General features: G+C 39.6%; 1 protein-coding gene and 1 long non-coding RNA gene across 2 annotated transcripts in view; one reads left to right on the top strand and one right to left on the bottom strand.

Moving 5' to 3' along the window:
• The first annotated feature begins 1,921 nt into the window (after positions 1-1,921).
• Positions 1,922-25,564, top strand: part of LOC118469716 (uncharacterized) — a 112,981-nt gene continuing 89,338 nt past the window's right edge. The window contains exons 1-2 of the long non-coding RNA XR_008601681.1: positions 1,922-2,065; positions 12,544-12,701. This is a non-coding gene — a long non-coding RNA (uncharacterized LOC118469716). The remainder of the gene's footprint in view (positions 2,066-12,543; positions 12,702-25,564) is intronic.
• Positions 3,038-8,671, bottom strand: hrh1 (histamine receptor H1). The gene is made up of 2 exons (XM_023261706.3): positions 8,386-8,671; positions 3,038-6,046 (listed from the first exon to the last, which is right to left on the bottom strand). Exon 2 carries the CDS (start codon positions 5,794-5,796, stop codon positions 4,147-4,149), a length of 1,650 nt encoding a protein of 549 aa, XP_023117474.2. The 5' UTR covers positions 5,797-6,046; positions 8,386-8,671; the 3' UTR covers positions 3,038-4,146.

Below are 25,564 nucleotides of genomic sequence, written 5' to 3'. Positions count from 1 at the left end.
TTTCTTTGCAAAACATTTCTTAAATGTCACTGTTTTTCCTGAATGCCAGCGTAACACTGGTTCCATTTCTTTGAGCAATCACACACATGATTTTTCACACAATCACCTCTTCCTGGTTGGTTCCAGCCCCCCTCTGATTTGTTTGATTTGCCTGAGTCCTTATGCAGTGTGAAAAAATATGGAAATTGATTTTTAACAATTTCTAGCGCTGGAGCAGGCACTCAGCAAAATGTTTGCCACAGCTAGAGTGAGCTTGACGTATGAAGTATGTTGCGCGACTATATGCACCTCCTACGCAGAGCTGCCTCTATGCCTGTATGTCTCAGTCTGCAAAACAGCTCTGCTCCACGTGCCACAGCTGTCAAACCCACTACCAAGTTAATTTGAAGGAAAATGCAGCAGTATCTTTTAATTGCACATATACATATAACCATATATTAAGCTTGTCTACGCGTTAATGAGTGATGTAGCTATGAAAAAAGTAAATAGACTATCTTTTACAGTGTGAGGAAACTACACTTTATAGCTGCACTGATCCTTTTTCTTACTGACACTGAATAACAAGGCTGCACGGATGCAGTAGACATTTAAATATTTGACTTTTTTAAGCTCATTTTTAGTTCTCATTTGTGGAGCAGACTAAACATTGTGGTGGGACAATATTATAGGACTATTCATTCAATATGATTAGGTAGCACCAGTATTCTTTGAACACAAATGTTGCTGTTCCATGTTGCTCTCTGAATTTTATGAACTACAGAGCTATAACCTTAGTTGGCAACACATAACATAGATAAATATTCAGGATGTAACATATTTTACCAGTTGTATTTTTAAAGCATTCATTTACATAATAAGCATGTAGCTCTGTGCATGAAGATGTCAATTGTGATCTGACAAATCTAGCTAGAAGTAGAAATTTAAGTCTGGAAAATGTGAAATTTTGATATGTGAAATGCATCAGAACATTAAGTGTAGTGACTCAACGTGCCAAAGTTCAATGGCTGCAGGAACTCATATGAGTTTCTGGATTGTTGTAGATTTTGTCGGCAGTTTATCTTCAGACACAATGATTGACTTACTCAAAATTGTAATACAGTGATACGCCTCTGACCTGAGAAAAATGCCATTTATTGGACATGACAAACTTTATGAGAATATGAACACATTGTTTGAATTGCTGTTATGTGAATAGTTAAATGTTAGTTCTCAGTAATATTCAAATTAGGCTTAATCTTTTTGCCTGGAAGATATACACTTGCTGGCCACTTTATTAGGTACACCTTGGTAATAAAAGGTTGAACCCCTTTTTTGCCTTCAGAACTCCCTTAATTCTTCGTCGAATACTTTCAACAAGGTGTTGGAAACATTCCTCAGAGATTTTGGTCCATATTGACATGACTGCAGCACACAGTAGCTGCAGATTTGTCAGCTGCACATCCATGATGTGAATCTCCTGTTCCACCACATCCCAAAGGTGCTCTATTAGATTGGGATCTGGTCACTGGAGGCCGTTGGAGTACAGTGAACTCACTTTCGTGTTCAAGAAACGAGAAAGAGATGATTTGAGCTTTGTGACATGGTGGATTATCCTGCTGGAAGTAGCCATCAGAAGATGGTACACTGTGGTCATAAAGAGATGGACATGGTTCGCAACAGTATTCAAGTAGGCTGTGGCTTATAAACAATCCGTAATTGGTACTAAGGGGCCAAAGTGTGCCAAGAAAATATCCCCCACACCACTACACCACCACCAGCAGCCTGAACCGTTGATACAAGGCAGAATGGATCCATGCTTCCATCTTGTTTACATCAAATTCTGACCATCTGAAAGTTGCAGCTGAAATGGAGACTCATCAGACTAGGCAACGTTTTTCCAATCTTCTGTTGTCCAGTTTTGGTGAGCCTGTGTGAATTTTAACCTCAGTTTTCCTGTTCTTAGCTGACAGGAATGGCACCCGGTGTGGTCTTCAGCTGCTGTAGCCCATCTTCTTCAAGGCTGGACGTGTTGTGTGTTTAGAGATGGTATTCTGCCCATTCTTCTCTGACGTCTCACATCAACAAGGTATGTTCATCCACACAACTACTGCTCACTGGATATTTTGTCTTTTTCGAACCATTCTCTGTAAACCCTAGATGGTTGTGTGTGAAAATCCCAGTAGATCAGCAGTTTCTGAAATACTCAGACCAGCCGTCTGGCACCAACAACCATGCCACGTTCAAAGTCACTTCAATCCCCTTCCCCATTCTGATGCTCGGTTTGAACTTCAGTGAGTTGTCTTGACCACGTCTACTTGTCTAAATGCAGCCATGTTATTGGTTGATTAGCTATTTGTGTCTACAGGTGTAAGTAATAAAGTGGGCGGTGAGTGTAATTGTTATGTGATGCTTTGTCTCTAGAGCATGATGGGTGTAATTGTGAGTGTGTTACAAAATGTTTTATCAATACAAATGTAGTACACTAGATCCAGAGTTATGGCTGTTTTACCACAGCAGTGAGGAAAAACATTTGGCACTCTTTGGCCAGTGACATGAGAAGATGTGCCTGTATCACGTCATAAAACTGAAAAAAGATTTAGTTGATAGAAATATTTACTGCAATTGGTCACACAAGTGTTTTTTGTTGACAGAGTGAAAATATGTGATTCTAACAAACTACTAATATTTAGTTAGTGCATAGAAGGAAATGGAAAGCTATAAATTGATAAGTTATTTGCTCCATTAATAGTTTTTCTTCATATCTTTGCTCATATACTTGCACATTCTACAAGATGACAGTAAACAGATGACTACACACAAAAGGCAGAACCAGGATAGATCTCCATTGGTTTTCAGTGATAACAGGATGTTTGTAATGTGTTACTTACGCGGTGAAATCATTTAAACTGGCAAGTTTAAAATCCCTGAAAACAGGGGCAATATAAAGGGGAATTTGAACAAAGCTCAGCTGAGACCTCCCTGAAACAGCTCACCAGACACAGGCCAAGACTTGTGTTTTTCCTGGACTGACACTAGAAAGGACGACTCATGTCCCATATCCTGTTTTCATAATCCTGTTTTAATAATGAAAAACAAAACAATGTGACAAAGAACAGAATCTTTAACAAAAGTATAGCAGTGCTTGTTATTTTTAAAATCCTTTTCCCCTTATAATTTTCATGTTGTTTTATTTGTTACAGTCATAGTGCAAAAAAATAAATAAATACAAATATTTTCTTTAAAAACACATTATGGACATAGTTTTCTTTCCCACCCTGGGCCAGAGCCATGGCAAAAACACTAAATTCATGCTCCTGTTTCCGAGGGTGAGAGATCAAATTCTTTCGAGTTCAGATGCCTCTGGCTCTAGACACATTTTATTATTAGCATAACATAGACAAAATAAATAACATTACACTGAGACATTATCCTCAACTTGAGTTCAAGTCAAAAGTGCTGGAGGGTACAAAAATAAAATTTGACATGTACAAGAAATAATTCACACTTGAAATACATAGACGGATGAAAAAGGAGAAAAAAAACCTTACAACCATAGATTTAACATCTTAGTCATATGTTGGTTTACAAGATGCACCAGGACATTTTAAATGTGCTTTGGCATTGATTCTACAATGACAGAACACCATTCTCAGAACAACTTTTTCTTTGCAGTGACCCCTCACATTAAGGGGTCAAGTGGACCCAAAACTTGCCAGAAAAATACCCTCTAAGGCTTAACAGAGCCACCAGATCCCCTCATTTTAGGGGTCAAGGGTTCACTCTTTTCCTACAATTTGTCACCAGTCTGTATATGGTTTTATCTACACTTAGAAAGCTAACAAGGGTGAACATCCACACCTATATGCGTAATTTTTGCCTATATCCAAAAGGATAAGCTTACGACAGCAGAACTATAAGGCCATAATGCATGTACATGACTTTATTTTAAAGGTATCATTGTATTGTTTCTGAAAAAGCACAATCCAAACAGCACCAGTACGTGGCTCAAAAAAAAAAAAAAAAACTAACGGTCGCTTAAATGAGCAGCCAGCAACCTGTTAGAAGTCAAGAAGCTAAGACACTTGAAGAATTCTACTGTCTCCCCCTTCTTATGTGTCTGTACTGGTACCATTTAGACACCGAGGATTTTGTTCTTTGCTCTGCCTGTCACAGACGAATCTTGAGAATATTTTTAAAGACCCGTTTAAAGTTTCCGTTACAGAGTGGGTATATGAAAGGGTTGAGAGTGGAATTCATGTAACCTAGCCAGATGGTGAACATGTGGAGATCATGGTGCACACACTCTCTGCAGAATGCCATGACCATGAAAGCTATAAAGTACGGAATCCAACACAACAAGAAAACGGCGATTATGAAGCCTAACTGTTTGGCTGCTTTGTGCTCTTTGTGGATCCTCAGACTTCGGATACGCTGGCGTGATTGGTCAATAAACCTTTGCCACGCCTGTCTCAGAGTCACTGCGTTATCTGGATCTAATGTGGCGTCTTCAACGCCTTCCTCAGACCAGGGTAGCGCTTGACTGGGGTCATAGTTGTTGTAGAGCACAGATGTGTATCTCTGCACTTCTGTTACCTGACTGATGTCACAGACTCTGCTCACCGAGTTTGGCACTGTGATGTGACATTCATTTAAAGATGCTTGAAGTTTGTTCTCATTGTTTGGCCCTGAGCAAACTGCATCCTGTGGCACCGATGGTTGATTCAAGGGATTTTCAGTGTCTGGCTGCCTCTCCTCAGGTGACAAGGAGCAGCTTTTATCCTTTCGTGCCCTCCTGAGTCGTTTTGTTGTCATCGTAAGCAATGATGTCTGTTGGCACTTAACACCAATTTTTCGGTGAGCTCTCGACGCAGCAGTTTTGGTTTTCTCAGCTTCTTCAAGGGAATATGTCTGATCTAAGGTGTTCTGGTCCAGCAGTCGATGTTTTTTAGATAGTTTCATTGGAACTTCACTTTCCCTCTTTGGTGATTTGGAGTCATTTTTCTCAGGGCTTTGAGCATTTCGTCCGTTCTCATTTTCCGCAAATGAATCTGTTGGATGAATGATTCTCTCTCTGTCCCTTAGATGTTGCCGTACTGCAAAGTAGATATGTGTGTAAAACCACAGCATCAAAATCAAGGGCACGTAGAAGTTGAAAACTGCTGTAATAACCTTAAACCAAGTGACAAAACGAAAGTCTGTGTCACACTTATTCTCCTCCTCAGGTTTAAGGTCTACATGTGTGAAAGATCTCCATCCCAAAATAGGAATAATCCACATCATCGACAGCAGCCAGGCTCCACAAATCATCACACTAGCTTTTCCCCGTGTTCGATATTTCAGGTATTTAAGCGGCTGTCTGACGGAGCGGTAACGATCCAAACACAGTATAAACAAGCTAAAAATTGAGGCTGTGCTTGCCACATAGTCCATTATCAGCCAGAACTGGCAGACAGCCCGTCCAAGCTTCCATTCATCCTCCAACAAATACACCAAGTTCAAAGGCATAACTGTGGACCCTACAATCAGATCTGCCACCGACAGGCTGACAATGTAGAGGTTCCCCACAGTGTGGAGGCTCTTCTCTTTCTTCACGGCATAAAGTACGAGAAGGTTCATTATGATGGTTAGGAGTGAAAGGAGTCCCAGAAAGACCCCCAGCAGGGCGTTGTGGATGTGGTCGCTAAGGGTCAGGGTCTGATTGTTCCTTAGTGAGTCACCATCAGGGAGGCTGCTCCAGCTGTTGTTGCTGTCGTTGACGTAGTTGTTGCTGTCGATGTGTAGAGGGTCTGTGGAAGGTGGCAGACCAGATTCCATCATGTTAGGTGAGACGGACACTGCAGGGTCCCTTCACATCATGCAGAGCCTTTGGCCAGTGTGTCTGATCCAGAAGATCATAACACGCTTAGGTTTTAATCAGTCTCTTTCCCAAGGGTGCTCAGTGTGAGTCTAACACTTAAAGCATGATGATAAGTGGACTTGTAAGTTGAAAATTGTATTCCTTCATTAGTGCCAGTCAGTGTATCCTTGATCTGTTGTTCATTTTGTCATAAATCCAAACTGTTAACATCTGAAAAACACAAATAACACGACAGATTACCCTTCAGTAAACTACGAGTGGGTTTCTTACCAGTTTCTTCATAGAAAACCATATTATACACCAATTATAATTCAAAGAAGAGTATTAAACCATGTCTGGAGGCAATGTTTAAGAAAACAGATGGAAGGGAGATAAACTAAAGAAAAAAGAGCAGATGCAGTCTGAGCACAAGTGCTACTATTCAAAAAAAAAAGTCAACATTTCCTGTGATCCTTCTACCTTTTTGGTTTGAATACAGTCTAAAATCTTCCTCCCTCCTTTTCTTTCACTGTCCAGCTGGCTTTCTTTAACACTTACACAAGGGGAGAGCTGCAAATCCCATCAGCTACACAGCAGCAGACAAACTGTGACACTGGCGGAAAGCACCCACTAATATTCTGCCTGTGCAGCATGCTGAAATCCATGCCTTTGGGCTTATAAAAAGCCTATATTTGATAACACATTTCGATGTGAAAAGCACAGCGGGATGTCTCGTATTAAAATGTGTCAATGCTGTTGCAAAAACACCTACCTTAACTGCTGGGTCATTGATTTTTAGGAGAGGAGTCTGAAATATACCAGTTGTCACGGTTGCAGGTGGTATGCCTATACATAGCTGGTCTTTCTATGATTAAAGTCTAAGTTGACATGTTATTTTGCCATTATAGCCCTCCAATGCTCATTATATAGCAATAGTTGGACTTGTAAAAATGGAATTATCATGTAAAGTTTTGCCGGTAGGGATGTGAAATTGCACTCAAATTGACGAAACAAGTGGGAAAACAAGTTGATACTAACAATTTCCAACACTGGAATCCTGAAATTATAGATCTTTACATTTCGGTGTAGAGCTAAGGAATCTTAATATTTGTATTTTCCATTGGTTCAAGGCTGTTACTTCTAAAGAGTCCATGTTAGACATTACATTTCAGTCTCTTTTTCCGTCTCTTTTTTCTGTTGTGTATATCTGTGTCTGGTCTGCTTACTCACCGATGACACACATGCAGGATGAGAAAAGATTTATAAAAAAAAAAAAAAAAAAAAAAACACCACCAGGCTCACAAGTGTTTAGTGTTTAGTGGGTAAAAACATAACAGTAGTGGGTGCTGAAAGGTTTCACTGGCGCGTCCTCAGAAAATGAGTCATTCTGTCACCATGGTTTAATATTATTACATAAAGCCTGAAAGAATGAAGACTTCTTTATTCCCGTCAGCACCCATGTTTACATTTCTTTAATATTTCTTTTGGGGGCATTTTCTGAGCCTGTATGTGAAAGAGACAGTGAACATGGTGAGGAGAGCAGGGGGTGACATGCAACAAATGGTGTGCCAGAGCGCAACTGCGCGCTGTTCAGGGCATCTGCGTCCAGGGATTCACCCTAAACACTCGGCTGTCGGGTCGCCCTCGTGTTTACAGCCTCAATCTGACAGATAGACCAATGGCACTGGGAGCAGATAATGAACTGTGGCGCTGCTCTGTGGCTACAGGCTCCACTTGGAGGATTTATCAGAAAACCTTGCAGCTTCAGGGCGCAATAGAATCTGTGTTTTGGATCAAACTGCTGCAACAGAAGCTGCACAAAGTAGTTTTGTATGCCACATTTAAACCTAATATCTGCTTTACATTATCAAATGCAAAGTAAACCACCTGTATCCTTGCTGACCTTTCCATTTTACAGCCTCTCATATAAACTTTAATTGCGGCTCCACGGTTAGTAAAGATTTCTCACTTGCGTAAATCACTTTGGCTTTCAGTTGAAAGAAGGCTTCGTGAATCACCCTTGTCTCGTTGCATGTAAAGCCTATGTGTTTATACAATAACTGCCTCCGCAACACAAATATTTAGGGACCCTTATTAGTCACCAAATTCACCGAGAATAACAGGATGAGTAGCAGAAATAAACCTGCGACGCGTTTTGTGCGTCTCCGCAGCTCACTTATCAGACACGAGAAGGGCAGGATATTCCTCCAACCGTAATTTGCACAACATGATTATCAGTAATAATCATTGCCTGTCTGATTTCATTACAAAAGAGCAGGTATGGAGCTGAATCTTGCTTTTCTTGTGCCCTGCTGCGACCTGATGAAACCTGTCTATCCAAATGAATAATGGCTCTCATGCGAAATATTACAAGTCGGTGCGGAGAGAACCACCTGTTGAACCGCTGCTGGATCACACATGCGAGCTTTTACGCTTTTGGCACATTCAAAAACATGCATATTATTTAACAACAGCCGGACAATAAAATGAACTGATATAACAGTTGCGCATTCCAAAAAACATTCTGCAGCTTGTAAGTGCCAGTAAAAGTCGAGTAGTTTCAGACTTACCAGGGATGCACATAGATTTCCCCCCAAAAGTTATTTTTATTCCAGCCTGGGTGAAAAATCACAAGAGGTTTGAACTGCACAGAAATCGTCTGCCTCCTTTCCCTCTGTCCCTCCTAAGCTCACTCTCTCTCTGTCCGTCTCTGGACTGAACTTTGAAGCTCATGTGAATTACAGCAGGCATAAAAATCGGCTTGTTATTGGAATCGGGCTTCACCTGATATGATATTGCGCGTTATGATGTGCCGTGCCATGATTCAGCGCATGATTCACTGCGCAGTTACGCGCGCACTGAGCAACTTCCTCTAACGAAATTTGCACATTACTGTAATGACCAAAAGCTATCAGACTACGGGCAATTCTACAGGATTGCAAAACATATACATTAACTATATAAATGTTTTATTTATTTCAGATATATTATGGAAATTTGGTGCTAGAGCGAGGGGAGTTAGGACCTGCACTTAAAATCCTCCAATCACAACACAGAAGCTAAAATGACGAAATTCTGCCTGTTTTTGTGCCAAGAAGGGCAATCGTCTTCCTGCTGTTGTTCTAAAGTAGAGTTCAAGACACTTGCTGCTTGTTTTGAACTCAAGCAGCTGCCTGTGTTTCACAACGTCCAGTAAGCAAGCATATTATTGCAACCTGAAGTGAAGTTGTGTTACTGCCCTGGTTTCCAGGGAAGTTTGGATATTTTTCAACTGATTCCTCACCTGTGAAGCAAAATCCTCGAGTTATATAGTTATATGGCTCACCAGCTGTCTTATGACAGTGTGTCCACCCACACCACTGTGCGTATCACCACTGCCAGTGTGTGGGCTTTACACAGAACATAGGATGACTTGTTTCACTAGTCATGTGTCACACAGTCACAGACACACACACGAATATAAACAATGGAAAGAATAGCAGTCATGCTGAGGTGTAAAACAGATGAATTTCTCAGAGATGAATCCAGAGGAAATAGAAACTGTCATTAATCTAGTACAGAATATGAAAGTTAGTAGGGGTTGTATGGCTCTAAAATTTTAGTCCAACCATTCTTGATCCAGGTTCTTGGACATTTGTTTAGGCTTTTCTTTTAAACATCTACCCATTCATGATACCTTATTTGTCCTGTGGAGGTTTGCAGGTGTGCTGGAGCCTGTCCCAGCTGACATGAGGCAAAAGCTGGGGTACATCCTGGACAGGTGGCTAGCTCATCACAGGGCTAACACAAAGAGACAGACGCACACGCTCTCACACCTACAGCCAATTCGAAAACGTCAGATAATATACCACGCATGTCTTTGGGCTGTGGGAGGAAGCCGGAGCCCCTAGCGCCTTCACAAAACCCACACAGGCCCAGAGAGAACATGCAAGCTCCAAACAGAAAGACCCCACCCAACCCAGGACCTCCTATCTGTGAGGCAACAGTGAGAACTGAGAACTGTATCACTGGGCCTTCCTACTTTTAAAGACTGATTTGTAAAGTATTTAAATGTGAATACATGTTGCAATGTCTGTTACAAACAGCTTGAACCCACAGTATCTAAAGCTTCACACAGCAGCTCCAAGCAAATTTAAAATCTACTGTGACTCCTCAAACAATACAACCATACTGATCTGCCAAAGGCTAATATGTCTCCATTACACTTAACTTGGTATTGAGCAGATGATAAAACAGTTGCTGTAGAAACAAATGCCTATTAGGGTGCCATTAGGATGTTTTGTCTCTACTGATGTAACATTTGCCAACAGTGTGTTTTCCTGTTGGAGCGATCTGAACTACCAGAGGCACAGACACTGCAAAAATAAATAAATAAAATCCAGCATGTGGAATAACATTCAGCTCATCACACAGCAGGAGGGTGATGAGGCTACTAATATCTCTGCTAATGTGCTTATTCTGAGAATTAGTCTGGGATTTAACTTGGACTCCTCTGGGCTGAGACTTGTTGCAGCTTGGACAATGTATGTGTGCAGCATGGCGACTGCAGAGCAAAGTTCAGTGGGTCAGAAAACTATTTTTTTCTGTATATATTCGATTTTTAAGTTGCAAGAAGATACACATTTCAAAACTGAAAGATAACGTTTAGGGTGTCGTAAATAACATTCAAATGATGCACGGTATGTTAACTTTGTTACAGTTTTGTTTTTTTTAAAGCTACAGCTCAAGAAGTTGAGAAACATTGAAAAATGAAGTCTTTGGGGTTGTTGTGGTTGTTATGTGGGGTTCTTATGTCAATAGAAGTTTCCGGAGCTCTTGGGAGTTGTGCTGTGAAGCTTACTCTGATTTTCATGCTCATATAGCCATAGTTGGAAATCACAAGCAGAACTTCACTGAGGTTCAGATCAGTCTTGTAGCTCTGACCTCGCAATGCAAGGGGAAAAAATTTAATGACAAAAACACACAGTAAGTGCACCATGGATTTGTTTCATACAAAGACTAATGTAACTACATTCATCTACAACTTTACACAACTGGTGGATGTCTTCATAACTTCTCTGTTTTTTTAACGACTTTTAAATAAATACAAAAAACACTAAGTGGTCTTTGCAAAGAAAACAATGCAGAACAATAAAAAGATAAGAGCAACTGTAGTTCAGCATGACTCTGTCTTAGCCAATTAGTTTTGTAAAGTCAGAGATACTTATCCTTTTATCTTGAAATAACAAATGACTCATTTTGCCCAATGTGTAGAACTCCTTAGTAGAAATGTGAACTTCAGGAGGAAACATCCGTCTTATTTGTTACCATTAAAACAGTGTGGCATATCACACTCAAACAGTATTTTAAACATTATATCAAACAAGAGTATTTGGACCCAGTAAATGTCATATATTCAGAGGGTAATTGAAGTAGAATAGCATATACATAAAGACTAGCTCTACTGATATTTTAAATACCAGTAAGGAATGCATTTTAACTACTTTGAGGTGCTCTGTATTATTTAGCTATATTCTAAAATTTCATTGTGTTACAGTCAAAGGAGTCAAGCATTCATTTTATCACTTATCAAATGAATTAAGTTTAACTGTGAAAAGAAAGCTGAGGTTGAAAACATCAGAATGCTGGAAGGTTAACATTTTAGCTCCAGTTCTAATCAGTTATGCTCACAGTTCCTAAAGGTCAAGAATGAATGTCCATAGTCAATTTGTTAATGCTATCTATGCCTTCTATAATGCAATGTGATTAGAATGTCACGTTTGCAATGCCTGGCCTGATATAGTGCTGCTTAACATAGTTTTGTATTAATTGCTGGCATTGTGCCTCCTAATTGCCTTCCTCCTTTAAGCCTTTTAACTTGTTCAGTTGTTTCACGTGCTTTATCGTGTTCTCATTCTAAATGTTGTGTTTTATCGCTACTTTGATGGATATTTTAACATCTGACCGAGGGACAACAGCTGCGAGTCAGCTTTGTGGCTAAAACGGGCACATTTACGAGCGGTGATGCTGATCATTTTTATACATTACACCTATTTTACACCCACGCGGTTGTTTTCAGTGAAAGTAGGCTGATCAGACCTCTCCTCGGGGACTGTGTGGGCATGTACAGACTGTACATCAATGACACCTCCATCCTCACTCAGTTGTTGTACCTGTTAGAGTAAGACAAATGACCTCTCTAGCATGTGGAGTTTGGTGGCAAACCGCCAACATCACTCATGCTCAACGTCAGCCTGAGAGAAGCCAAAATCTGTTAGAATTACACTTTTTTTCTACAATAAAAAAAATAGCTGCTGTGAAAAATAGCCTGTCGCCAGCATGAGAGTGGCAGCTGTGAGTTTGCAGTCAGACAGCTGCAGACTTGAAATGTGTAAAGAGGCCCAAGGTCAGTGTTGGCTGCATAAAGCATGTCTGAAGTGTGGACTGTGACAAAACTGGTGTCTAAAGTTGCATTTATTGTGTAAAATGGAAATGTAGCTGTTGTATGATCGAAAATTCCAGTGTCTGGTGAAGACAGAGTGGTACTTAAATGGCCTTGAGGATGTGCAGAACCTTTAGTTGTGCAGCTACATCTTGTGTTACATCTGCATTTATGTGGCAGAGTTGTAACAATAAGCTGTTAAAGTCAATATCACTTTTGTATTGCATAATAAATGCACGAACAAAGTCATTTCAACATTACTGGAGATAATGGATAAAGTATTCCCCGTCTCTTCTCTCCCCTACAGGAAAAGCTGCTGGTGAGGAGGTGAAGAAAAGAAAGGGAGGAAGGAAGGAAGGAAGGGCGTAAAGGTTGAGAGAGAAAAGAAGGATGAGAAGAAAAGGAGACGGAAGGTTTGAAGAAAGTGACCCGAAGTTTGTGTGCGTGGATCCTGGAGAAGATAAGGTGAGGAGGAAATGTTAAACTTAAAATGGAAAATTTGCCCAGAAAGAAGCAGTAGGTGGTGGCAGAATTGTCTTTCTCTCCCCAAGATCAGATATTGAACTGCAGTCCTTTGGGAAAATCTCCGCTTTCAACAAATACCGTCAAGGTAGTCGAGTAAAGCTGCTTTGTGGTCAAAACCTGGGCAGCTTGAATTTATTCATGAAAACAGGGAGCCAGCCATTACTCACAAACCGAAAACTTAGTTTACCTCCTCTGGATGAAAGGTTAAAAAAAAAAGCTAGTTCCTACAGGGAAAAGAAAGCGGTTTAGATGACATCAGTGGGGTAGCTGTGGGATAAATGAGCCTACAGGGATTTTTATGATTTTATTTATGTTATATAATCCACATAAAATTTAGTCAGGTTGATTCAAAACATACAAGAATGAAAATTTCAACTGACAAACTGTGAATGTGCATCAGTGAGGATTTTTTCTATTTCTGCTTCACAGCTGTGTGAGAGTAATCAGATTTCTTTTGTATGTTGTGTGTAGGTGTGTGTGTGTGTGTGTGTGTGTGTGTTTGTGCACCTGTTTGTAGTGTCTGTGGTGCAACAGTGGAAGTGAGAATGTGTGTCTTCCAATTTGCGTGCGTGAATGAGTACGTCAGAGGTCTTCCTAATTTCATTAAGGTCAATCTGATCTATTTGAACCTACAATAGTCCTTAATTACAGATTATAGGGAAAGAAACAGGCCAGTTAGAGCGCATCGTGGGATGATTACATCTGTAAAACTGAGCCGGATGCATGGAATGGAAATTATTCATTGGTCACTGACATCATATTTAGTTTTGAAGCTACTGATTTCCATAAATAGTTTCCTTAAACTGCATATTTATCACTTTCTTTCGCTACAGTTACATGATCCAACCATAAATGTTTACTAAAAATATCAGCACGGTTTAAATTTATATTTGTATAAGACAAACAGCAAGGTTCATGTCTCTTTTGGGATTTTTTTTCCCTCCAAAACACTCAAAATCGATGCAGTTGTGCCTGTGTTTTGTAGGTCAGCAGTGACATCTGCTGGTTGGGTCTGTATCGACTGAAATATTCCACCAAAAAGGTTAATCCTGGCAGTGTAGCAACCATCGTGCTTGTGTCATCTTGACACGCTCAGCACACAAATTAAAGCTTTTCACCGGTGGCTGGTGTCAGCATAACCTTTTGTAAAGCCTTTGCAAACCCATATCCAGACAGATAATATCCACTATCACACTCACAAGTTAAATCTCCCTTCACATGAGGGATTTAGTCTGCTGCACTGGGAGTTGACTTTGCTACGTTTTGTTCATCATCTGTTCACAAACTCATCAGATGCAAATGTCAACCTTAAAAACAATGGGGAAGCAAACCCCAGGCTGCCAATCATTACACTCAGGCAGAGGAACTCTTCAAACCACTGCAGGAAGAGTAGTTAACCTTCATTTATTCCATCCTCTTATTCCTCCCTCTTGACCCTGTTTCCATCCTCCTCCTTCACTCCTCCTCATATGTTCTTCCTTTCAGCCTCCTTTCCTCCCTGTTTCAATCGTTTAGTTTCATAGAAAGATCCAGAGCATTCACTTGAAACCCCGCGTCACTCAGAAATCCTCCAAAAGTGGAAAGTTTACCTGAACTATTCTAAAATAAACTGTGTGTACATGCAAGCAGGGATTTTAACATGATAACTAGTTTACAAGCCAATACTGATCCAATAGACAACTTAAGTTTCACATTGAAACACACACAAGAATGCACCTTCAGTGAAGTGGGACACAACTTGTGTGCATTAGTTACACCTTGGAAAGAAAAAAATATTGCACAATTCATAGATTCTGGATTTTTCAATGAGACACAAGATTTTGGTGCCATTTTAAGAATGTCTTCTTTCAAATTGTTATTCAAAGCAGAGTAGTAGTAGTAGCAGGTCATTGAGGGGATTCTAAAATAACAATACTAATACCACACCATAACAAATAGTCCTGCGCTGTAAATTTTACTGAAAGAAAAATTCTAATTATTCAATTTAATGCCAATATAGATATAATCGCGACTATGCTTGTGATAAATCAAATAATTGTTTGGTTTGTGAATGAAAAACAACAAAAATCCCAACCAAAAATAATCCAAAGCCCAAACTTACAAAAAGAGTACATCATAATTGAGTAAAAATGCTAGTCTATATAAGTGTCAAACAACTGTAGTGTAGTAAATAGAAATAATCTTCTGAACTGCCCTGCAGGGTTTTAAAGTAGAATGCACCGGAAATCAATGCAGGTAAAATTAACTTGAATTCGTATTTAGGTAGAGCACTTGAGAAAATGTATTTAGTTACATTCCCCCCAGTGGAGGGGGGAAGGAAAATAAAGCATGTCCTTCTGAAGTGTCCTTGAGCAAGACACTTAATCCTTAGCAGCTCTAGTGATTTGGATTTGTAACAGCCGCTGTGCAGCATGAACCAAATCTCTTTAAAAAGGAAACTATGCTAACATGTAATTCCAACACTTATGTGGACACAGATTTATCTAAAACCACTTCAGGACATAAAAGGAAAAATTGAGCTTTTTCTTTCTCGTAATGCGAAACTATGCTTCATCACATGATTGAAACTGTGTTTTGTTTAATTAGAACGTGCAGGGTAAATGCAGCAATTTCCAAAACGACTCCAAACTGATTACAAAACACATTCTCTGACACGTCACGTTAGCCAGACAATTTGAATAAGGCCATCAATCTGCCTTCCAGTTGACTTGATTTCAACATTTTGTCGGCACGTCAGCATTTTTCAAGCAGTGCTGCATCTGATAAGTGCTTTTGTCAGGCTGCATATCAGAGGCCTCTTCAGCTGCAGTCTTTTTCCCGCTGTTGAGGCGAGGCGACTGGCATTAACTAGAATGACAGAGGCCTACTTCATACGCCCTCTACATCATCTTCACTTTCCTTTTTATAAACCTCTCATCAGCCTCCCTCTCTCTCTCTCTCTCTCTCTCTCTCTCTCTCCAGCTCACTTGTTCTCCCTCTCCCTCTCAAATCCCTCCTCTCTCCCCTCTTCCACTTAATTTTCTCCAATTTACTCCGCTTCCCCCACGTCCTCTCCCCTCGCTGCCTTCCTCCATCCCCCAGTCTCTTGGGCATTTTGCAGTCACATAGTCAGGCATGTGAGGTGAAGGACTTATGTAATCTGCTCTCCCCCATACAGGCTCTCTTCCCTCTGTCTCTTTTTTTTTCTGTCTGTCTTTCTTCGTCTGTCTTTCTCTCTACACTGGTGCCAGTTTGACAATGAAGTGGGTTCTACAGAAGTCAAATTCACCTCTTTGTCTTCTTGTGCAGGAATCCTATTGTAAATGCATGTGCAGGCTTTGATGCACACAGCTGAACGTACTGTAAGCAATTGGGTCCCTCGCATTTTGTTCTCAGTATGACGTAGTAACGTATTGCGCTTACTTTAAATGAACCGAGTAATTTAAAATATATATTTTTAAAGAGCTATTGGCATAATGTCTCATATCCCGGCTCAGCACATTATGCTGCATACTGATGAGCTAGGAATTCATTTTTACAGTTGAAAAATTTCCTTCAAAAACCTCCAAACAAACCAACGTCTTATCCGTCCTGACTCTGCACAAAAAGTGAGGTGTTAGCATATTGGATAATTCCATCCAACAAATAGCCGGCAATGTGGAGGTAGGCAATATTAAGTCAAATCCGTCCGATAGATAGCAGAGAAGCTCTGTCCATCCTGAAATTCAATTTATATTCCTGCAGTTATACCTCAGTAAAACCTGTCCTGAATTACAACTGGCTGACTGGATTCTTGAGCTATTTTTGCACATGAACCCAAACACTTACATTTTTATTTTTAATGGTCTGAAAGTGATGATCTGGATTGCCGTTAAGTTAATATAAATCTGTAAAAGTGTCCAAATTACACTTATTCATATATTTTTGAGAAAGGTTAATTGCTTTTGAGATTATTTGTCAAAAAGGCTAATTGAAAGATCAGATGTCTGTAAAACCTTCCATCAAAAATCTAAATAATATTAAAAGTTTAATAACTTATAGGAGTTTCTAATTAAAAGTTACTCACACAATACAACTTATTTGCACTTTATCGGCCATTTTGGCATGACAAAGTTGAGCGTTTACCTCCTGCTGTTATTCATCGGAATCTAATGAATAACAGAGGCCATTCGTGCACCTTAATATCTAATGTCTTTATTCAAATACAGGAATTAAACCGCTGTTTTGGCCAAGGTACAACTCCAAAATGCTAATTTCTACTCAGTCTCATTTCTCATTGTCTTTGGCAGACACGGTGCTTAATGTGAATTTGTATGTGAGTGCATGTGTGTCTGTGTGTGTGTCTCTGAGTGGGTGCCTGGGTGGTGGATTGACTTGAACCCAGGGGCAGTCCTGGAATAGACAGAGTCACTCATCTGTTTCTAATGAAGAATAATGCACTACACTGGACACAGACAAAAGCTTTGCCCTCTCTCTGTCTATCTCACTCTCTCTCTCTCACACACACACAACAGACATGTATAGATATTGGTACACATAGCCGTGCATTGTACGCAGACACACATGCAGCTCCAACACTTGACAATAGCTCCATTAACAGTTTCTCGGCTTTAATAACTCACATAAAGCGTAACGCACATACAAAGAACACGCATAAAGCGTGTGCACTAGCACGTCTGTTGCCTCATTGATGCAATTTCCTCTCCACATAAACCAGATAACTCGACTGAGTCCTGATACTGGCAGCTGTTTTCCGTCAAGTGTTGAATACATGTTATAAAGTATCATTTCATATAATCAGTGATTAAATCCCAACTTGCTAACGTGTTATTTTACATTACATGCCTGAATCAAACTGGGTATACAGATCTTTGCAGTTCCATATATTTTTTCTACAATTCACTTTTGAAAGAGCATCCTTACACCAGAGTGCATGGAATAATAGTTAAGTACTGCGTAGGGCGATGATAAATTCCAAGAATGCCGTCATTGTCCTGCAGAAACTTTGTATCTCCTCTTTGCTGTTTTATTTGAAGGGACAGTAATAAATACCCCCAGGACTGCATCCGACTCATGCTGAATCCAACCCAACTACTTCCTGCAATCTCACAATGTCCAAAAAAAATAATTAAACAATCATCATCCAACACATCATTATGAATCCACTTTATTATATAAAAATTCTGAAAGCTGAGATATAAATGTAAGTAGTAAAGTTATGAGAAAAGGACGTCTAGCAAGAACATCATAGAAGAAATTTTAGTCACGTTGATGTTTGCTTGCTGTCACGCAATTGCTGGCAGGCCGAAATGTGTTTTCAGGCGGAGAGTCTGAGATCTGTAGTACTCTGCATGTCAAACACTGCTCATGGAACCATATATGATGAGCATCTGAAGGATGAGGATACTGATACAATGAAACAACACTGGGGGGAAGTGGGCTTGCTGAGTTTCATTTGGCATCATATTTGCTATTGCATGAAAACCCTCCACATATTGTACGTGATTTTTAGTGAATTTATTTTTCAAACTAATGCTGAAGCATATAAAAAAACGAAATACACATACACCTATTGGCCACAACGTTAAACCCACATAACAGTGAATGAGGTCGATCAGCACATTACTATCCAGTGTTCTGCTGGGAAAACATGGGCATTCTCCTGGATGTTACTGTGACACAAACCGCCCACCCAAATGTTTTTGTAGATCAAGTGCACCTTGTAATGGTAGAGTCCAACATCACTGGCCTCCCCCAGCAGGACACAGCCAAAAACCTGCTCAGGAATGACTTGAGGAACACAACAAAGAGCCTGATCTGACCTCCAAAAGACCCCAGATCTGATCGAGCATCCACAAGTTAATTCAACAGAGGTCCCACACCACAACTCAAAGGACACAGAGGTTGCTGTTGTGGCTAGATGTGAAATCATTATGTTTTATCAATAAATACGTGACCGTGTAGCCTTTATATCCTACAGCAAGTTTTTTATTTGTCAAATCAAGGTAAGAATATCCATCATTCTGGGGCAAATCACCAAATGTCTCAATGTCCTCCAAAATGTGCTATTCAGAAGCAACATTTTAACCATATAGATTTGATAACATGATTGTTGATCGATAACCTCTTGGCCTTAGATTCAACCTACTGGATTACGTCAGGAAGATCCTCATCATAAAGTAAAGAAGCAGTAGCGATGGATGTTCAGCACGCACATAGTTCCTTCTGGCAGCCGCATTGGTTACATCACAGAACTATTACACAGTGTGTGTCACCGCTGATTTCATTTAGTGATGAAGGTAATGAGGATGGTCAGGCATTGCGGGACTTAGCAGAGGGTTTTTTTAGTCAAACATTAAAAAGTCCGACCAGTGAAACAAGCTTATGTCATTTTAACTAAAGCAAAGAAGTAAACTCCTAAAGCGGGTTGTACAGTAATGCAGTTGTACAAAAAGAAGAAGAAGAAGGAGCTTAATCTGAGCTGTTTTTTGAACTTTTTGATGCCTCCAAAGCATCTTTATTCCTAATTTGTTTAGCCTTTTTCTCTTAGGTGCCATTTCACTCCTGCTTAGTCTATTTTTCTCTTTGGTGTTTAACATTTTTTTTTTAAATACACACAGAATCATAAAAAGAAACACAAAACATGTACCTTGTACCATTTTCTCTCATAATATACATGCTGCGTGTCTTAGCAATCCTCTCGTGCACAAGCACATAGAGATAAGCACACACACACACACACACACACACACACACACACACACACACACACACACAGACACACACTATGAAAGCATCACATGTATACAGTGTGACTGCACAATTTCGAGAGCCAATGACCTTTATTGCCCATAATGCATGTTTTCTCAGTCACACAAATTTGTAAAGCTCGAGGGTCCTGGGACTAATAGACATTATCACACAGACACTATACAGTATGTGTGTGTGTGTGTGTGTGTGTGTGTGTGTGTGTGTGTGTGTGTGTGTGTGTGTGTGTGTATTTGACAGAGACAGAGAGGAGGCAGCCATTATCTGTGCAATTCCAAGCCCTGTCCGTCATGTGGCAGTGTGCAGCTTCTTAGGAGCTGCTGTGACAATGGAGCAGAGCCAGTCAAAGTCAGCCTAATCCCTCACACACACACATGCATGCACACACACACACACACACACACACACACACACACACACGCACACTTGCAGATATGTCTGGTCTTTATCTCTGTGTGCAGCTTGAAGCTTTCAGCCAGCCTCCCCCCCTGCGTTCTCCTGCTCCTCTCTCTTTGATGCCTCTGTGGAAACATAGGACCTGCTAATGGAGACAAGGAAAAGGCTTCTCACTACACTGCCTTCTTGTCATTCATGCCAGTTCATTACAGTAATGTTTTAGAAAAAGGAAGTAGGGGAAGAGGAAGAATAGATTTGCTATGTCTGGTTTTCTTTGCATTTGCAAAAAAAAAAAAAGGAAGAGAAAAAAGTGTTTTGGCAGAGCACTGTGACAAATGCTGTAAAATGACAGATAATCGTAACAAATTTTAATGATGTTTGAAGACATGCCAAAGAATCGACTGAGGAAGGGTTCTTTGTCTTTGCCCGGGTACGGGTGAGAAAAAAGTGATTATTGTTTGTGGTTTTCAAGGAAAATTGTCACTTTCTACTTCCTATGTGCTATTTTTTTTTCTATTTTTCTATGATGAACATATAAAGTTTATTTACTTTGCAAGTGCATCTGAGTTAATAAGCAAATACCCAGAGGACAGATTATTTTATGTGTACAGAGAAGGTGACATGAGGCTGCCGTAATCCAAACTGAGCAACTAAAATAGTATGAGTTACTTCTCCTCTGGCACAAAATGCATTCACCAGGAACAATAAGCTCCCCTGCTTCATATGAAGTGGCACTTGCTCACTTGCTGTTGGTCACAGTTTTGTAGCTACTGCATTTAACAAAGAGATAGCAGAGGAGAAGAGTCTATTTTTTTTCTTTTTGCAAGTATCTTCACCGCAGAGAGTTTAAATGCATTCATTATCTTGTAAACAGCACTTGAAACAATTTTATTCCATTTACTGGCTGTGTTGCAGTTAATTCAGTTCCATGACAGCAGGGCCACTCCTTTTATAAATTTGTCATCAAATCCTTCTGAACGGCTTCAAAAAGCAGTGTACATACAGATATTTAATGGTCAAACTACAGTACGTGGACAAATCAGGGACTGTTTTAATTTTTACGGCCACTTTGCTATAATTAAGGGAAATCTTATTTGACAGCAGACAGGGTTATTTGGGACAGCAGTTTTCTTTCAGCATCGTGGCAACAGATTTGGAGAGGCACTTTCCATTGTGACTGTGACAAGTGTGTGCCTCAGTGTGTAAAGTGAGGTCTAGAAAAGAATGCTATTCTTTGTCTGGTGGAAGAGCTGCGGAGTCCAGACCTCATCACACTTCTTTTTGCTGAGTGCAAGCTATGTCTTATCGCCCAGAATCAGTGGTCAACCTGTCTAATGCTCTTGTGGTTGCATGGGAGCAGAATCTTGTGTTAAACCTCCAGAGCGGAGTTACAGATGCAGACACATGCAGTATCGTCTACGTAGTTTACATTAAATACAATTATAAAGATGGGTTTACGGCAATGAATCCAGCGTACACACACACACAGACAGACAGACAGGAATTTACAGATAAAAACATATTACATGACCACCACCCATGAGGCAAATATACACATATCCATCTTTCCCACACATACACTCTCACTCTTTTTCCTGTCACACACTCAGAGTCAGTGATTCTTACTGTGCAATCATATTCATCTTTGCTCTACAGATTGACAGTTTGATTTATCGCGTTTTGTTGTGCGGCAGATTGAGCCCAGATCTTGGCTGTAAAAAAAAAAAAAACGACAAGTAGACACTTCCTTATTACCTTTTATGGCTTTTGTTCCACCTTAACAATGAATACTGTCATCCTGAAATGGCAACCGTGTGCTATTCAGTACAGCACCCAGCATATTTTATGTTGACTGTTTATCATGACAATAGGGAGGATGAGGGATTTGAGATTATTCAAATGTGGTGTTGACCTTGCGTTGAAAAGTAAATATATCAAGACGGTTTTCACAGCAGCCGAGGAATAATGACATTCAACTGGACTGTGACATGATTGTAAGCAGAGTTGTGTAGTATTCTGCACAAATAAAATGTATAGTTACTGTAGAAAACAAAGGTTGACATCAAGGCACACAGTTGTACATGGATAGAATGAACAAGTGGAGACTGCAGGTTTGAAGATTTTAGACCCGTGACCTATTTTGACGCAGAAATGAGCAGAATGAATTAAATATGAAAATGGGAACAAAGACGAGCTAATCAAGCAAGAATGAAAGCAACAGTCAAATAGGAGCAAATGAGGGAGCCATATGATCGTCAGCCTGCCAACTTAGTTTAGCACAAAGAAAGCCATTTGACCAGCAACCAGTGGAGACGTTTGGCCAAAAAATGAGTCCAGCACGTACCCCCTCCAACCACCACCCCCATTAAAATGCAAATGTATCATTTTTACATTTTAGTTTTTGTACTGATTAAACAAAGAAAGATAAAGCATGCTAATTACCGAGCTTCAAAAGTGCTGGAAGGCAGAATTTGTTACCTTTGAAAAGAGCTAGGCTGACTTTTTTCCCCCTGTTTCCAGTCTTTGCCCTAAGACATGGTCTCTCATTTAACTCTTAACTGTTAAACTAATCCCTTAAGGTGAGGGGACCTTGGTTAACATGGTTTAAATAATAACTACTTGAGGAGCAGGTGTGGTCATAGTTAAAAGAAAGTAACACTGTTTGTATGAAGGAAAGGTTTGTGTCAAAGTCTGCCCTTTATTAACGCATTTGTTGAATTACACTCAAACGCTGTTTCAGTTTGCAGGATTTTTTTTGAGTTATGACAACTTCTAATGAAATTAAATTTAACCCCCAAAAAAGAAAAAGTACATAGAGTTAGAAAAAATACCTTTTCCTCCCAAAACAAGGGTTATTTTTAATTACCACTTACTTATGATTGATTGCAAAAATATAAACTTTCAGCAGTATTTCCATATTATTTAAAAGATATTTTTAAGTTTTATGTACTAAATTGCCATCATTATGAAGTTTTTAAGTTGGCGTATTAAACATTTAGGTTTCTCTGAGGTCAATAGATATGGAAATAGATTTTAAATCCTGACCGCAAAGTGAAGAAAATTAAGTTATCAAAACACTTTCGTTAAGTTGCCACAACTAGAATTTTGTTTTAAGTCAAGCAAGGCAGAAATATGAGTCCGACCTACACACAATATTAAGACAATGCAATTACCAAACTTAATATGTCTACCCAACCCATTAAAATAGTGTTCACAATTTAAAATGTTTATTTACATAATTTGACTAGAACTTTTGACATGCAACCATGCATTTAGCTAAGTGGTGGGAATAGGTTGCTTGACAGGACAGTGTTTTTGAGTTTTCCTTGAGGATAGATTTCCTGCTTAATGTCCAGGTGATGATTCATGTGATGTTGAACATGTTTAATGATGTAACTGGCAAGGACACTGGTTGTATTGTTATTTTTAAAGAGATGAGTTATGTTCTCCGCAGGCAAATTTTGTCTAAAATAAACATGGCCCAAAGTGACCACTGTCCTGCAAGCCAGGGAGCATAGGGGTAAAATTATGTCTGACCTTTACACTTTCAAAATAATTTGTTAGTCTGTGTGGCTTGAGGTCAGCATCCCATTGCAGCAGGCAGACAATGCTCTCAAAATGGAGAATAAATGAACAGAATAGAATAGATGAAAGTATTGATAATCTTCTGTCAAGCAGCTCAAAATTAACTGAAGTTTTCATAGGCTACAGTTTGCCATACATTGCTGCCATTGCATGTTTCCCAATCCATAGAAAGATAATTTATTCTTTAAGTTGTTCAAGTCATATATGCATTTTTATGTGTGTATGCAATTTACAGCAGTGTTTATACATTAAATACATTTGATTACAGTGTAAATACTACAGTATATTACTTAAAAAGCTTGTTGCACTATTAAACTGTGAACTTCATATTTTACTATAGATTACTGTTTTAAAATATAGAATAATTGAATGTTTAAGTAAATTACAATCACACTGTAAAGAAACAGTAGAATACTGTCGACCCCAGCTGCAGTGCTACAGTGTAGGTATTACACTGATTATGTAAGTATCTCTTACAACCCCATCCAAACTAACCCTGATGCAAGGTTGTTGCAATCACAAATTTCCCTCCCTGCAGCTCTTTGCTGATGTTGACATGTGTTTTATTGCTTTTATTATCACAATCTCTTCTCGACTCTTTTTGGTACGTTTGTTGTCCCTTTTTTCGGTGGCTTTTTAGTGTAAGCACCAGTTTGCACCAGCATCTACATTTTTAGAATTTCCGATAGGAACAGCCTGTTTTTGAGAGGACTGTGATTAGCCAAAGTATCTCATCACAGGTTAGACTTTCTGAAGGTGCAGAAGTCCAGTTTCCTCCCAGATCAGGCACAAATTACAATATGTTGAGAGATTATTACGGAAAGTGAGAAACGACGAAAGCACCTTAAACTTAACATAGGAATAGTCAGTCTGATGACCAAAAGAATCAGACAAAGTTTGTCTTATTCCATTGCACCCTCTCCTCAATCTTAAACTAAGACAGAACAAAGATAATGAGAAAATCATGTGCATACAGCTTTTACTGAATCAGGAATAACTGTAATCCTTTGGATTTGTGAGAGTTGGGATACAGTCAGACCTGTTCAATGCTGGACAGTTTCATTAATATGAAAGTGAAAAAGTTGTAACTGTATATAAGTAATGATTTGTTCCGCTTACAGCAATGGAGGCCTTACGAACCTTTAAAACCTACATCGAAGATTATCAGCATACATAGAAACACATGGCATGCAGCCTGCAGTGTAACTGTCACAGCTCAGAATAAAAGTCCCAAAAGTTTCACACAAAAAAGGCCAGTAAAACAAAAGTTTACTTTATCAGAAAGTTTCTTTTTAACAGCAGAGGCAACAAGCAAAAAGCAGTGCATGATTCACGCAGTGAACAAACAGAATAAAGAAAACTAATGCTAATGCTTTTAAATAGCAAGCAGTGACCCGGTGTTGTAACTACTGAGAGGACTGATTGCGGGGAAAGATCAGGTGACACTACTGGCTAGAAAGAACGATTGGCAATATGACAAACTGTGCCAATAATGTACAAAAGAAGCTATTAATGTTGCCTCGTTTAAGTGATATGCATGCTGAATATTAGGTAATCTTACTCTTTCTTTTCTATTCTTTCTCATCAGCATCACAGATATATTTAAAAACACTCCAAAATGAACATACTGAAAGCCTTAATGCTTGGTGACTCAGTGTGAAACTGCAATCAGTGAAATCAGCTGCTATAGTGTCGACTGTTGGCTGGAACGGAAACCAGTAGCCTCTTGAGCCTCAATGGCACATGATTGAAAACCGCTCGCTTTCTGTAGTGCGCCTGCTTTCTTAAACTGTAATGACTAGGCTATCGTTTTTTTTGGAAAGCGGTTCAAACATGGGTTCGCTAACCAATATATGGCTCAAGACATCAGCTTAGAATTATCATTGAGAATCTGCTGAGGATCCTTCAGGCCTCAGTCTTCAAAGCTGCTGTATTTATATCATGCAGCAAATCTCACCAGTATCTGAAATGAGCTTTGTTGTTGTTGTTTGCAGACTTGAACTGTTTTCATTCAGACACCAGCATTTGTACATCCTGATGTGTATTCACTTAGAAAACCACTATTTCTTTGGCCT

This window comes from Amphiprion ocellaris, chromosome 5, assembly GCF_022539595.1.
Source record: "Amphiprion ocellaris isolate individual 3 ecotype Okinawa chromosome 5, ASM2253959v1, whole genome shotgun sequence".
Lineage (NCBI taxonomy): Eukaryota > Metazoa > Chordata > Actinopteri > Pomacentridae > Amphiprion > Amphiprion ocellaris.
Note: the sequence above shows the minus strand (reverse complement) of the source record. Positions and strands in the feature narration are given on the sequence as shown.